A 16,845-nucleotide genomic window follows, 5' to 3' on the forward strand; every position below is an offset into this window, starting at 1 on the left:
TGGCCCTGTTCAAGAGGGGCATGCAATTACAATTTTTGATCAAATACTTCAGAGCATGGCCAGTTCCTGTGCCCACCATGAGTAAATGTGAGGGGTTACAACGTTGTGGCACCACCATCCAAGGCCAAATTTTCTGCCCCTGTTTAACACGGACATGTAATTTGTTAAATAATATTTAACAGCAAGGCCCGTTCCTGCGCCCAACAAGAGTAACTGAGGAGTTACAGTGTTCTGGCACCACCAACACCTAAGGCCCAATTTTCTGTAGAGTATATAGGGCAGGTCGTATAGTATATATATTTCTGTTCAGAGTATATAGTGCCTGGGGGCCAGCTCCCATGCCATTTTTTTATTTTTTAGGTGTGGGGTTCTCCTTACTATCCATACCAGACCCAAAGAGCCTGGTAATGGGCTGGGGGGGGGGGACCCATGCCGTTTCTTCTCAATGATTTTCATCTATATTGCCGGGACCCAACAATACATTACAGAAAGCAGTGTTAAATTACTTTTTTTCCTTTAGAAATGTAATTTTGCTGTGGTATTGTTCTAAACATGGGAAAACTGCGCCACTTTACAGGCATACTATAGACACCCCCCAGGCATGGTATTTAACCACTTTCAGACCGGACCATTTTGCTGGTAAATGACCAGAGGTCTTTTTACACTTTGGCACTGCGCTGCTTTAACTGGTAATTGCGCGGTCATGCAATGTTGTACCCAAACAAAATTTGCGTCCTTTTCTTCCCACAAATAGAGCTTTCTTTTGATGGTATTTGATTGCCTCTGCGATTTTTATTTTTTGCGATATAAACGTAAAAAGACCGCAAATTTTGAAAAAAAATGATATTTTCTACTTTTTGTTATTAGAAAAATCCAATAAACTCAATTTTAGTCATACATTTAGGCCAAAATGTATTCAGCCACATGTCTTTGGTAAAAAAAAAGTCAATAATTGTATATTTATTGGTTTGCGCAAAAGTTGTCACATCTACAAACTAAGGTACGTTTTCTGGAATTTACGCAGCTTTTAGTTTACGACTGCCTATCTCATTTCTTGAGGTGCTAAAATGGCAGGGCAGTACAAAACCCCCCCAAATGACCCCATTTTGGAAAGTAGACCCCCTAAGGAAATTGATAAGAGGCATGTTGAGCCCATTGAATATTTTATTTTTTTGCCTCAAGCGATTGAATAATGACAAAAAAAAATTTTTTTTTTTTTTTTTACACAAAGTTGTCACTAAATGATATATTGCTCACACATGCTATGGGCGTATGTGAAATGACACCCCAAAATAAATTCTGCTGCTTCTCCTGAGTACGGGGATACCACATATGTGGGACTTTTTGGGAGCCTAGCCGCGTACGGGGCCCCGAAAACCAAGCACCGCCTTCAGGCTTTCTAAGGGCGTAAATTTTTGAGTTCACTTCTCACTACCTATTACAGTTTTGAAGGCCATAAAATGCCAAGATGGCACAAAACCCCCACAAATGACCCCATTTTAGAAAGTAGACACCCCAAGCTATTTGCTGAGAGGCATGTTGAGTTCATGGAATATTTTATATTTTGCCACAAGTTGCGGGAAAATTACAAACTTTTTTTTTTTTTTTTTTTTTTTCACAAAGTTGTCACTAAATGATATATTGCTCACGCATGCCATGGGCATATGTGAAATGACACCCCAAAATAAATTCTGCTGCTTCTCCTGAGTACGGGGATACCACATATGTGGGACTTTTTGGGAGCCTAGCCGCGTACGGGGCCCCGAAAACCAAGCACCGCCTTCAGGCTTTCTAAGGGCGTAAATATTTGACTTCACTCCTCACTACCTATTACAGTTTTGAAGGCCATAAAATGCCAAGATGGCACAAAACCCCCACAAATGACCCCATTTTAGAAAGTAGACACCCCAAGCTATTTGCTGAGAGGCATGTTGAGTCCATGGAATATTTTATATTTTGCCACAAGTTGCGGGAAAATTACAAACTTTTTTTTTTTTTTTTCACAAAGTTGTCACTAAATGATATATTGCTCACGCATGCCATGGGCATATGTGAAATGACACCCCAAAATAAATTCTGCTGCTTCTCCTGAGTACGGGGATACCACATATGTGGGACTTTTTGGGAGCCTAGCCGCGTACGGGGCCCCGAAAACCAAGCACCGCCTTCAGGCTTTCTAAGGGCGTTACAGTTTTGAAGGCCATAAAATGCCAAGATGGCACAAACCCCCCCCAAATGACCCCATTTTGGAAAGTAGACACCCCTAAATTTAGGGGTACACTAGTGAGACTAGGTAATAAATGGCGGGTGCCCTGAAACTATAAAAAAATAACTAACCAACCAGCGTCACCTGTAACAGTTATATGGTGATCACTGGTGAAAGGGTTAACTAGGGGGCAATCAGGGGGCTTTATGCGGTAGTATATGGGGGTCCCTGGCGCTATAAAAAGCTGCGGCGAACCTAAATACCTACCTGCCTAACTAGCGTCACCTGTGACACTAATACAGCGATCAGAAAAACGATCGCTTATTAGGCTGGGTTCACACTGGAGCGATGCGGGAACGCCACGAATGCGCGGCGGGTTCCCGCATCGCATGCCTCCCGGCGGCAGTTCACACTGCCCTATGCGAACTGCTGGGAGTGTCAGTGAAATGTTACTGACACCCCCAGATCAGTTCGCATATCGCAGTGCGATCTGCAAACTCGGATCGCATGGTGTGAACACCCATGCGATCCGATTCTGCTGCGGGCCAAAAAAAGGGTCCCGTGCGAATTTGCGGCGGGTGCGGCGGGTGTGGCGGGTGCGGCGGGTGCGGCGAATGGCTGAACTCGAATCGCACAGAGATCGGATGTGATTTGCACTGCAGTGCGGTGCGAATCACATCCGTTCTCAAACCGCTGCAATCTGAACCCAGCCTTAGTGACACTGGCGACGGGGGGTGATCACGGGGTTAAACCTTTATTGGGGGGGTTAGGGGGGTACCTTAGAACTAAAGGGGGCTAACCCTAACTGCCCTAACAGTTATTAGTCACAAATGACACCCGCCGGGTGATCAGGGGGTTAAACCTTTATTAGGTAATAAATGGCGGGTGCCCTGAAACTATAAAAAAATAACTAACCAACCAGCGTCACCTGTAACAGTTATATGGTGATCACTGGTGAAAGGGTTAACTAGGGGGCAATCAGGGGGCTTTATGCGGTAGTATATGGGGGTCCCTGGCGCTATAAAAAGCTGCGGCGAACCTAAATACCTACCTGCCTAACTAGCGTCACCTGTGACACTAATACGGCGATCAGAAAAATGATCGCTTATTAGGCTGGGTTCACACTGGAGCGATGCGGAAACGCCGCGAATCCGCGGCGGGTTCCCGCATCGCATGCCTCCCGGCGGCAGTTCACACTGCCCTATGCGAACTGCTGGGAGTGTCAGTGAAATGTTACTGACACCCCCAGATCAGTTCGCATATCGCAGTGCGATCTGCAAACTCGGATCGCATGGTGTGAACACCCATGCGATCCGATTCTGCTGCGGGCCAAAAAAAGGGTCCCGTGCGAATTTGCGGCGGGTGCGGCGGGTGTGGCGGGTGCGGCGGGTGCGGCGAATGGCTGAACTCGAATCGCACAGAGATCGGATGTGATTTGCACTGCAGTGCGGTGCGAATCACATTCGTTCTCATAAACCGCTGCAATGTGAACCCAGCCTTAGTGACACTGGCGACGGGGGGTGATCACGGGGTTAAACCTTTATTGGGGGGGTTAGGGGGGTACATTAGAACTAAAGGGGGCTAACTCTAACTGCCCTAACAGTTATTACAGTCACAAATGACACCAATGCAAAAAAAAAAAAAAAAAAAAAAAAAATGACATTGGTGTCACTGTGACTGGGGGGCAGGGGTAATTGGGGGGGTGATCGGGGGGTAAAGGGGGGGTGTGAGTGTGCCTGGCATGTTCTACTGTGTGTGTAGAGTGTTGGTGCAACTCACCGATCCGCTCTCCTCCGTGTCGGAACGGAAAATACCGACACGGAGGAGAGAATACATCACTTCCTCTCCTGTGTTTACATTACAGGAGAGGAAGTGATGTCACCGGGGATTTCCATTCGTCGAGAGCGATCGCGAGGGGGTGGCCATGAATGAATGGCCGCCCCCTCATCCCGGATCGCTCTCGAAGAAATGCCGACCGCCGCAGGCACCGGGGGGGGGCCCGATCGGGCCCCCCACCCGCGGGCAGGCAGGGACTTATATATACGCCCATATGCCTGCCCGTGCCATTCTGCCGACGTATATCGTCGTGCGGCGGTCGGCAAGTGGTTAAATGAATATTTAATTTTTATTGTTTCACTTTAAGCATTCTTAAAATCACTGCTCCCGAAAAAACGTTAGTTTTTAAAACTTTTTTTTTGCATTGATACATGTCCCCTGTGGCAGAACCCGGGTCCCCAAACACTTTTTATGGTAATAACTTGCATATAAGCCTTTAAAATTAGCACTTTTGATTTTTCACATTCGTGTCCCATAGACTTTAACGGTGTTCAAACAAATTTTTTTCATGTTCTGCTATGAACCAAACCAGGGGGGTGTTCGGCTCATCCCTACTCTCCACGTATAAATTGTCATTATATCTGTATACAGCGGCGGATCCAGGGGGGGGGCAACGGGGCAATTGCCCCCTCCGAGAATATAGCCAGGGGGTGCCAGCGCGGCTGGTTCCGCGGGTGCCAGCGTGGCCGGTTTTGCGGGTACCAGCACGGCTGGTTCCGCGGGTACCAGCGCGCCCGGTTACGCGGGTGCCAGCACGGCCGGTTCCGCGGGTGACTGGCTGCGCTGAGTGGACGGGTGAGGGGGGGCAGCTGGGCGGCTTAGGAGGGCTGCTGGCCAATCAGGAAGCCAGCAGGCAGGGGAGCAGGGAGATGACATCATCTCTCACTGCCCTGCATCCCTCCAGTCCCGCCCTCACTGTGCAGGAAGCTGTGTGCAGCAGAGAGATTACATCATCTCTCTGCTGCCTATCTTCACTCTGGACTCAACAAAAGAACACCTTATCAGAAAAGTAACACAGTAGGTGACAATCCGCAATGTATGGCAGGCTACGTGGCAAGTGGCAATCCGCAATGTGTGGCAGGCTACGTGGCAATCCGCAATGTGTGGCAGGTGACGTGGCAAGTGACAATCCGCAATGTGTGGCAGGCGACGTGGCAAGTGACAATCCGCAATGTGTGGCAGGCTACGTGGCAAGTGACAATCAGCAATGTATGGAAGGTGACGTGGCAAGTGGCAATCCACAATGTGTGGCAGGCGACGTGGCAAGTGACAATCAGCAATGTGTGGCAGGTGACGTGGCAATCCGCAATGTGTGGCAGGCGACGTGGCAAGTGACAATCCGCAATGTGTGGCAGGCTACGTGGCAAGTGACAATCAGCAATGTGTGGCAGGTGGCGTGGCAAGTGACAAACCGCAATGTGTGGCAGACTACGTGGCAAGTGGCAATCCACAATGTGTGGCAGGCTATGTGGCAATCCACATCTGGTGGCAGGTGACGTGGCAAGTGGCAATCCGCAATGTGTGGCAGGCGACGTGGCAAGTGACAATCCGCAATGTGTGGCAGGTGATGTGGCAAGTGACAATCCGCAACGTGTGACAGGCTATGTGGCAATCCGCATCTGGTGGCAGGTGATGTGGCAAGTGGCAATCCACAATGTGTGGCTGGCGACGTGGCAAATGATAATCCACAATGTGTGGCAGGCTACGTGGCAAGTGAATATCCGCAATGTGTGGCAGGTGACGTGGCAAGTGACAATCCGCAATGTGTGGCAGACTACGTGGCAAGTAACAATCCGCATTTGGTGATAAGTGACGTGGCAAGTGACAATCTGCAATGTGTGGCAGGTGACATGGCAGGTAACAATCCGCATTTGGTGACAAATTACGTGGCAAGTGACAATCCGCGTTTGGTGGCAGACGACATGGCGAAAGACACCCTCAGGGCTCCCATTGATTCTGCATTATGGTGAGTTGAACCATTTAATTTTATATTACAATATATTAATAGAAATAATGCGCTTCAATCATCCTGACACCATAACAGTCATGGTGCCGTAATGATTGAAGTGCCAATACCAGCCATTTTCCATATAAATTGCCCCCAAAAAAAACATATTTTATAGAAGTGCCCCTCCCGAGACTAGACTCTGGATCCACCCCTGTCTGTATATGAGGCAGGGACTGTCCATTTCTCATACAGGCTTTGCTTGCTGCATTGTGGTCCTGCACAGTAATTGTACTTCCTTCACTGCATGGCAGACTTAATAAAAACAGCAGAACCTAGAAGCATGCATTGCTTGCGCTATAGAGAAAAATAGAACTAGTAGTGCCCTAGGGCACATACCAAAACCCCTCACGCATTTGACAAGGGACAGACCAGGTATGTAAAAAAGTACAAAATATTTTATTAGGAAATATATAACAAGCATGAATAACCACATAAAAAGAGTGTACAAATGGCAGGAAATAAAAACACTCAGTAAGGTACCCAACGTGCACATCATGGATGATAGACAGTGGTTGCCCACAGGAACAATGTTGGTGGGGCTAATCATTGTACTTTCTAGGCGTGGACGCCTTACATGTTTCAGACCTCAAAGGGGACCTTCTTCAGAGGTATATTTAAGTCAGTTGAGTATCACATTCTATAGAGTAAGGGTGTACAATTAATAGTATATCCAAACAACATTTTCTTTGCAGTAATTACATTTCAGTAAATGGTTGCTCCAGAAAAATTGGAAAGGTATGTAAGATGCATACATTCAAAGTTGCACAAGCAGAGAAAGATGTCTGGTTGAAAAACAGAGAGCCACTGAAAGGACAATTTATGCATCTAGACATTTTTGATGTTCCATATTTCCATGGCTGTATATGTCTTATACACAGCCATGGAAATATGGAACATCAAAAATGTAATTTTGTAATTATTATAAATCACAATAGCAATGGCCCTTACTAAAATTGCACTCTGCCTCACTCTGAATGGTGTCTGTCTCTTTAAGGTTTTGTCCTCTGTGCCCGGCCAGCAGGAGGCACTCTATTCCCAGAAGATGCCCAGTGAGTCTCTGTTGGACAGGATGGTCCCAGTCTTGACCAACGACAGTGCAGCCGGAGGGCCCTTCATCTATTACCTGAAAAGGTGACATAGAAAACGTGGCGAGTGTTGGTAAAGGTGCCAACCCAGGGACCCTGGAGGTGTAGCTATTGCACTGCACAGGTGACACCCCAATATGGCACTGCTGGAGCCAGGCCTGGAGAGTATGACCTGAGCACAGTAGGCAGCAGGGGTATAGATAATGTGGGGGATAGGGGGGTCCACACCTCCCCGAGCTGTCTACAGCACCGCAGCTAGCATTGATACCGGGAAGCACTACAGCTGTAGCTCCCGCCACCTGTCACAACACAGACAGGCAGCGGCGGGTCAGAGAGAAGGAGACTCTATTTAGTTCCTCCTCAGCTGTGGTAAAATTGCACAGGGAGGACTTTCCCTCATTGAGCTCACTTTGAACTACTTGGTCGAGTTAGTGTATTTCTAGAAGGGAGATCTGTACTGGGAGGGAGCTGTACTGGTGGGGAAGGGGGGATATGTACTGGTGGGCAGGGGGGATATGTATTGGTGGATGCTGTACTGGTTTGGGGGGTCTGCACTGAGGAAAGCAGTACTGGTGGGGAGGGGGAGAGAGATGTGTACTGGGTGAGTTTTAATGGTGAGGAATCTACTGGCGGGAGCAATACTGCTGGGGGGGGGGGGGATTGTACTGGAGAAAGCGGTACTGGTGGGGGAGATGTGTACTGGGGGAGTTTTAATGGTGGGGAATCAATGCCGGTGCGGAGATTTGTACTGGGCGGAGATCTATATGGGGGGAACTGTACTTGTGAAGGGGGGATCTACTGCTGGGAGCTGTACTGCTTCAGGGGGGGATTGCACTGGGGAAAGTGGTACTGGGGGGGGGGGGGGAGAAATCTGAACTGGGGGAAGCTTTACTGGTGTGGGAACTCAACTGTGGGGGTAGAACTGTACTGAGGGGAGCTGTACGAGTGCGGGGGGAATCTGTACTGGTGGGAGCTGTACTGGGCAGGGGGAGGGGGCTGCACTGGGAAAAGCGGTCTGGTGGGGGAGAGATCTATACTGGGGGGAGCTGTACTGGTGTGGGATCTGTACTAGTGGGGGCTGTACTTGTTAGGGAGGGGTGTTCTGCACTGGGGAAATCGTTTTTGGTGGGAGGGGGGAGAGCTTTATTGGTGGGGGATCTGTACTGGTGGAGGGGGAGATCTGTATTGGGGGGGGAGCTGTACTGCTGTGGGGTGGGAATCTGTACTGTTGGGAGCTGTACTGGTTGGTGGGGGGACTGCACTGGGGAAAACGGTACCGGTGGGAGGGGAGATCTGCACTGGGAGGAGCTTTATTGATGGGGGATCTGTACTGGGAGGAGAAGTACTGGCGGGAGCTGTACTGGGGGGAACATATGTTGATGGGGGGGCTGTACTGTATGATATCATGTGCACAATTAGTTGGTTCAAATTTTAGGCCCCCCTGCACTGTTAATGCAACTTTACCACACCCAAAATTTGCCGGGGTGCGCTGTGCCTGGGAGACGAAGCACCCCTTGTGTTTAGTATCAGTTCTCCTGTTGATATAAGCTATTAACTGTAGTGAATTAAAGAGTCACTCCACCCAAACCCATATATCGGTGTTTGGTGGAGTCTCGGGGACCCTATTAGTGAGATTTTCAGGTCTTCACTCATCCTGTGCCAATTATAAATGTGTTCAGGAACATTCAAAACTCCCAAGATGGACAGGACCAGAGCAGGGAATTGGGGAAAGGAAATCTCATTGCTTGAGTATCTCTGACTTTTTAGAAGTCGTGGGCTGACTCCACCCTTCAGGCTCCACGTAGAAGTAAAATATCACTTTTGGATAAGGTTCCCCTTTAACATTTCATTTCAGGCATGTTTGTAGAAGTTTGTAAGTATCAGTAAATGGAGGCAGCTGCCTAGGGCATACAGAAGAAAATGGAATAATATCTTAGATACAACAGATCTGCTCTCCTCATCAGATATCATTATATTCTGAAAGACGAAATTTCTAGAAAAAGAAAGAAAAAGTGTCCTGTAGAAAACAACTTCCACTTTAAGTCTGCCAACATAACAACCCCAATCCCACCATGTCTGTGTGTGCACAAACATTTCTTAAACATTTTCTATTAGTTAGTGTTCGTTTACACTTGCCTCAAAATGTGGCATTGGGCACGCTTTTTTTTAAAAGCCCTCTGAATGCCAATCAAAGCCCCTGTCACAAAATAAAATGGTTGCCTTCCAGTTCTGTTCACACGTTGTGTTTGCTTTGCTTCAAAAATTAAACACCATGTTGCTTTCTTCGTGCTTCAGAGCATCTCCAACGCCTCCATAGAAGTCTATAAGAACACTCGCTAACAGCACCTGAAGCTTTGGAGGGGCTTTTATTCAGCTTTAGATTCGCTTTGTTTTGGAGGTAGTGAGGTATGAGATATCCCAGGATGCACTGGTAAACCAACAAACGAACTGGAAAGACATCATCTGCAGTCCCTTATGGTTCATGTGTATATAATCTGGGAGTGTCTGGTGCAGACGTCCCATCTGGTGTGCAGCGCGGAGCATCAGGAAGGGGAGCCGGGTCCAGACAAGAGCGGAGCAACTAGCAGATGGCACACATTGTGTGCAACATGGGAATGCTATAGCAGAATGTGAGCAGGGACCGGTGAGAGAGGAATGAGTGGCAGAAGATCAGCAGAGCTGGGGGACTGGAGCAAGAGAAACTCAATGTCACATGTTGTGAGTAGGGTGGAAGTAATATAGCGGTGAGCATGGACCGGAGAGAGAGGAGTACCAGAAAACCAGAGGATCAGCAGATAGGGTTTCCACCTGTCCGGGATTCACCCGGACAGTTTGGGTTTTGAATCATGTGTCCAGGTTTCAGACTGCCTGAAACCTGGACACATTATTCAGATTGGACTGTGGCTTCAAGTAACCAAGTACCACAACCGCTGAGTGAATTAGCGTGTGCATGGGTCAGGTGAGCAATGGGCTCACCCTAATCTCCAGGGTTGCCAATTGTCTAGAGGGCTAACTGCAGTTGTCTAAGCCGAGTGTCTGTGACACTCTCTCGCACTGCCCAGAGCCAGTACAGTTCTGACCTCCCACCCCACATTGGCGGGAGAGGAGAGAGGGCACGATCTGCTCCTCCTCCTCCTCCCGCCACTACCCCTCTGTGTCTGCCTCTGTGTGGGTGTGAAATTTGAAGCCCTGCAGCTAGCAAATACGGTACATGGCGGATGAAAGGTTCTGTGCCTGAGCCTTCATCCTCGAGTGTGTGAGCTCACCATCCACTGTCTTTGACTTAAAGCAGAGTTCCACCCAAAAGTGGAACTTCTGCTCATTTCTCTCCTCCCCCCTCCGGTGCCACATTTGGCATCTTCCGGAGGAGTGGATACCTGTCCTTGACAGATATCCTGTTCCCACTTCCGGGAGCCACAGCCACGGCTCTTGACATCCACGCTCGGCTCCTTCCACCTCTTTCCCCTGCCCCCGGGCCAATAGGAGAGAGGAGCAGAGGCTTGCGCATGCGCAGTAGGGTTCCTGGTGATCTGCTGAGTGGTGGTACTAATAAGCTGGGGATCTGCTGAATGAGGGTACTAAGAAGCAGGGTAATGTGCTGAACAGGGATACTAATAAGCTGGGGATCCGCTGAATGAAGATACTAATAAGCTGGGGATCTGCTGATTGGGGGTAATAATAAGCTGGGGATCCGCTGAACAAGGAAACGAATGAGCTGGGGATCCGCTGAACGAGGATACTAATGAGCTGGGGATCCGCTGAACGAGGATACTAATGAGCTGGGGATCTGCTGAGTGGGGGTACTAATAAGCTGGGGATCTGCTGAGTAGGGGTACTAATAAGCTGGGGATCTGCTGATTGGGGGTACTAATAAGCTGGGGATCCACTGAACGAGGATACTAATAAACTGGGGATCTTCTGAGTGGGGGTACTAATAAGCTGGAGATCCGCTGAACGGGGGTTCTAATGAGCTGGGGAATCTACTGAGTGGGGGTACTAATAAGCTGGGGATCTGATGAGTGGGGTTATTAATAAGCTGAGGATCTGCTGAATGAGGATACTAATAAGCTGGGCATCCGCTGAACAAGGATACTAATAAGCTGGGGATCTGCTGAGTGGGGGTACTAATAAGCTGGGGATCCACTGAACAGGGATAATAATAAGCTGGGGATCTGCTGAGTGTGGGTACTAATAATCTGGGGATTTGTTGAGTGGGAGTACTAATAAGCTGGGGATCTGTTGAACGAGGATATTAATAAACTGGGGATCTGCTGAACGAGGATACTAATGAGCTGGGCATCTGCTAAGTGGGGGTACTAATAAGCTGGGGATCTGATGAGTGGGGGTACTAATAAGCTGGAGTCCGCTGAATGAAGATACTAATGATCTGGGGATCTGATAAGTGGGGGTATTAATAAACTGGGGATCCACTGAACAAGGATACTAATAAGCTGGGGATCTGCTAAGTGGGGGTACTAATAATCTGGGGATTTGTTGAGTGGGATTACTAATAAGCTGGGGATCCACTGAACGAGGATATTAATAAGCTGGGGATCTGCTGAGTGGGGGTACTAATAATCTGGGTATTTGTTGAGTGGGAGTATTAATAAACTGGGGATCTGCTGAACGAGGATACTAATAAGCTGGGGATCTGATGAGTGGGGGTACTAATAAGCTGGGGATCTGCTGAGTGGGGGTACTAATAAGCTGGGGATCTGCTGAGTGGGGGTACTAATAAGCTGGGGATCTGCTGAGTGGGGGTACTAATAAGCTGGGGATCTGCTGAGTGGGGGTACTAATAAGCTGGGGATCTGCTGAACAGGGATACTAATGAGCTGGGATTCTAATTGGCTGCTTTAAAACAGAAAAAAAAAAAAAAAACACATGGGGCATTCGTCAAACTTCATTAAAGCTTCAAAAAAGCATGTTGAAGCTGTAAGCGCTTTAATGTGTGTTACAGTGGAAGTGTAAATGAGTCCTTAGAAGAAGTGGTGTATACAGTGGTGTGAAAAAGTGTTTGCCCCCTTCCTCATTTCCTGTTCCTTTGCATGTTTGTCACACTTAAGTGTTTCGGAACATCAAACCAATTTAAACAATAGTCAAGGACAACACAAGTAAACACAAAATGCAATTTGTAAATGAAGGTGTTTATTATTAAAGGTGAAAAAAAATCCAAACCATCATGGCCCTGTGTGAAAAAGTGATTGCCCCCCTTGTTAAAACATACTATAACTGTGGTTGTCCACACCTGAGTTCAATTTCTCTAGCCACACCCAGGCCTGATTATTGCCACACCTGTTCACAATCAAGGCATCACTTAAATAGGAGTTGCTTGACACAGTAAGGTCCACCAGAAGATCCTTAAAAGCTACACATCATGCCGAGACCCAAAGAAATTCAGGAACAATTGAGAAAGAAAGTAATTGAGATCTATCAGTCTGGAAAGGGTTATAAAGCCATTTCCAAAGCTTTGGGCATCCAGCGAACCACAGTGAGAGCCATTATCCACAAATGGCGAAGACATGGAACAGTGGTGAACCTTCCCAGGAGTGGCCGGCCGCCCAAAATTACCCCAAGAGCGCAGCGACGACTCATCCAAGAGGTCACAAAAGACCCCACAACAACGTCCAAGGAACTGCAGGCCTCACTTGCCTCAGTTAAGGTCAGCGTTCATGCCTCCACCATCAGGAAAAGACTGGGCAAAAATGGCCTGCATGGCAGAGTTCCAAGGAGAAAACCACTGCTGAGCAAAAAGAACATCAAAGCTCGTCTCAATTTCTCCACAACACATCTTGATGATCCCCAAGACTTTTGGGACAACATTCTGTGGACCGATGAGACAAAAGTGGAACTCTTTGGAAGGTGTGTGTCCAAGTATATCTGGCGTAGAAGGAACACTGCATTTCATAAAAAGAACATTATACCAACAGTAAAATATGGTGGTGGTAGTGTGATGGTCTGGGGCTGTTTTGCTGCTTCAGGACCTGGAAGACTTGCCGTGATAAAAGGAACTATGAATTCTGCTGTCTACCAAGAGATCCTGAAGGAGAATGTCCGACCATCTGTTCGTGTACTCAAGCTGAAACGAACTTGGGTTCTGCAGCAGGACAATGATCCTAAACACACCAGCAAGTCCACCACCGAATGGCTGAAGAAAAACAAAATGAAGACTTTGGAGTGGCCTAGTCAAAGTCCTGACCTGAATCCTATTGAGATGTTGTGGTATGACCTTAAAAAGGCCGTTCATGCTCGAAAACCCTCTAATGTAACTGAATTAGGACAATTCTGCAAAGATGAGTGGGCCAAAATTCCTCCAGGACGCTGTAAAAGCCTCATTGCACGTTATCGCAAACGCTTGGTTGCAGTTGTTGCTGCTAAGGGTGGCCCAACCAGTTATTAGGTTTAGGGGGCAATCACTTTTTCACACAGGGCCATGATGGTTTGGATTTTTTTTCACCTTTAATAATAAACACCTTCATTTACAAATTGCATTTTGTGTTTACTTGTGTTGTCCTTGACTATTGTTTAAATTGGTTTGATGTTCCGAAACACTTAAGTGTGACAAACATGCAAAGGAACAGGAAATGAGGAAGGGGGCAAACACTTTTTCACACCACTGTATTTCTGCACTGGAGGGAGTGGGGAGGATATACTGGGATTTGTAGTCTCCTAGTATTTGATTTATTGGGACATTTTGGGGCTGTAATGTGAAAGGAGCCGCATGCTGGGCAGACGGCCCTGGCATTGCCCCCGTCATTATATCTGTGTACACAGCACTCTGATTTTTTTTTTATTGCATCGGTTCTTGTCTCTCACCGGCAGGTTTGAGCCCCCGCAGTACACCCAGATCTTCCTCCTCTGGCAGGAGCTCAGCGAGTACGGAGAAGGCAGATCGGACCAATGGGATGATGGAAAACAGCGTACAGGGAACGGGTACAATATGGAGGTGTATGTGCGCTCCGCTGTGCAAACGGAGGATACCGCAGGTGTGTGTCTGCCTAGGGCAGTGATTGTCAACTTATGAGCTAAAGGGGGTCTCAAATGCGGCCTCTGACATCCCCAAAGGGTCCCACACCAATATATCCACTCACCGACCATATATATATACGTTGCGATTTGCAAGTGGTTTACCAGGGTTATAGGTAAACCTCTATCTTTTCCTTCAGCTGGCAGCTGGCTTTCTCATGAAAGCGATTTGAGTGGCTCTTTAGCCACCGGATCACTTTGCAAAGCAGCAGGAGAGGAGGGGATGGCCCCACACTCCCGCCAGTGTTTCTCGGGCTTTCACCGGCACACCCCAGAAATGATCCGACTTTAATATTGATTGGACCACCCTGGGCAAACATTTTTTTGCCCCTCCCAAATCCACTTGTCAAATATTTCCAGGCAGTGCAGGCTCAAGGGGCAGCTGCTTTGGGCCCCACAGCAATGACTGGGCCCGGGGCAGCTGCCCCATTTTGCCCTGTGTTAAAGACAGCACTGCATGGCTGGTCACAGAGGCAATGAGAGACTAGATTGTCCTTGGAGCAGGGTTGCCAACCGCCAGTAAATTTACTGACAGTTTGTAAAAATCTGTGATTTTTTTTTTACAACTGGCAGTAAATTTCAGGGGCTGATAATTTCATGCTGTGTTGACTTTCAGTGTTTCCATATCATGTTTATACTGTTTAAATATTCATTGTGTTAGTTTTCAATAGGAGTTCTGTAATTTCTCAGATGGACAGTAAAAAATGTGCTCCGCCAGTAAATTTTCCATGTTTTGTCAGTGAAAAATGCTGCGGGAGGATGGCAACCCTGCCTTGGAGGTTCCTGAGTGACGTCATGACGTCACTTCTGGTCTAGGGTGGAAGTAAACTTTTTTTATTTTATTTTTATTTTTTTAAATCTTTTGCTTTTAAAGGTAAAGGAGAGATTTGGAGTCTTTTTGACCCCTGATCTCTCCATAAAGAGGACCTGTCATCCCTTATTTCTATTACAAGGGATCTTTACATTCTAATAAGAATAAAAGTGATCACAAAAAAAAAGTAAGGGACTGTGTAAAAATAAAAAATAAAATAAATAAGAAAAAAAATTGTAAAGCTCCCCCATCCCTCCGAGCTTGCGCGCAGAAGTGAACGTATACGTGAGTAGCGTCCGCATATGTAAACGGTGTTCACACCGCACATGTGAGGTATCACCCTGAACGTTAGAGCGAGAGCAATAATTCTAGCACTAGACCTCCTCTGTACCTCTAAACTGGTAACCTGTAAAAATTGTTAAATGGGTTGTGCAGGCATTCTATGCATTAAGATAAAAAGCTTTATGTGTGCATCAGCCCCCTCAACACTTACCCGAGGTCCCTCTCTGTCCAGCGATGTTCACTAGTGTCTCAGCCATCCGTGATACTCCCTCCCTGATTGGCTGCCGCTGCTGTCAATCACAGTCAGTTAGCCCACCAGGAGAGAGTGGGGGCGGGGCCGGGTCGGGGCTCCTTTTTCTGAATGGACACAGGGAGCTGTGACTCGGCTCAGGTGCCCCCATAGTAAGCTGCTTGCTGTAGGGGGGCACTGAACAGGAGGGAGGGGCCAGGAGCAACGAAGATGGAGGCAAGTAGAGGAGGATCAGGGGCTGCTTTGTGCAAAACTGCTATACAGAGGAGGCAAGTATAACATGATTGTTATTTTTTTAAAGAAAAAACACAAGACTTTACAACAATGTTCATTTTAACATCAAATTTTCAATTTATTTTTAGTTAAAGTCTTTTGACTAAAATGCCATTTTATTTTTAGCTGTATTTTAGTCAGCTGAGTTGTTTTAATTTAAGTCGTATTTTAGCCGACTAAAATCGAATCGCTTTAGTTAAATTTGAATGCATTATTTCTTTAGAATTGCCAAACATTATATACGCCTGGAGTAAAAATCTATTATCATGTTTATTATTTAGGGTATTAAGGTTTGAACATGCACTACAGACACAGATTTAACCATTGTGATATAAATTCAATTATAGTCTTTTGGCATTTTTATTTTTTTAATTTTTTTTACTAGTAGTGGCGACCATCAGTGATTTTTAGCGGGACTGCGATATTGCGGCGGACAAATCGGACACCTAACTGACATTTTTGACACTTTTTTGGGAACCAGTGACATTATTACAGTAATCTGTGCTAAAAACATGCACTGTCACTGTACTAATGACACTGGCAGGGAAGGGGTTAACATCAGGGTCGATCAAAGGAGCTAAATGTCTTTCCCGTTTATGTTTTCTAACTGTATGGGGGGACTGTGTAACTGGGGAAATACACAGATCCCTCTTCCTGCATAGCAGAAAGACAGGATCTGTGTGATCTCCCCTGTCTGAACGGAGATCTGCCTTGTTTACACAGGCAGAGCAACATTCTGTCACTGCAGGGGTACGATCACGGGTGACCCGCTGATTGGACCCCCCCTTCACTGACCGATGGGAGCACGTGTGCGACCACGCCCACAAAAGCGAGTTTCTGAGCCGACATACAGCTACGAACGAGCCACCTTGCCTGGTCGGGAAGCAGTTAAAGTGTATTTTTTTCCCCAAAATAAATTGCACTTGAAAAACTACTGCGCAAATATCACGTGATATAAAAACAAAATGTATAATGTTTGGGGGTTATAAGTAATTTTCTAGCTAAAAAAAATACTGATTTAAACTTCTAAACAAAAAGTGCCAGAAAAGGTCGGGTCTGCGAGTGGAT

General features: G+C 47.0%; 1 protein-coding gene across 1 annotated transcript in view; it reads left to right on the top strand.

Moving 5' to 3' along the window:
• Positions 1-16,845, top strand: part of LOC143986997 (uncharacterized) — a 130,030-nt gene that overhangs the window by 76,698 nt on the left and 36,487 nt on the right. Inside the window, exons 12-13 of the mRNA XM_077485434.1 lie at positions 7,045-7,181; positions 13,958-14,121. Of these exons, the coding sequence (XP_077341560.1) occupies positions 7,045-7,181; positions 13,958-14,121 (301 nt within the window). The remainder of the gene's footprint in view (positions 1-7,044; positions 7,182-13,957; positions 14,122-16,845) is intronic.

This window comes from Lithobates pipiens, unplaced genomic scaffold (genome assembly GCF_037356315.1).
Source record: "Lithobates pipiens isolate NorthernLeopardFrog02 unplaced genomic scaffold, aLitPip1_a1.2 Scaffold_18, whole genome shotgun sequence".
NCBI lineage: Eukaryota > Metazoa > Chordata > Amphibia > Anura > Ranidae > Lithobates > Lithobates pipiens.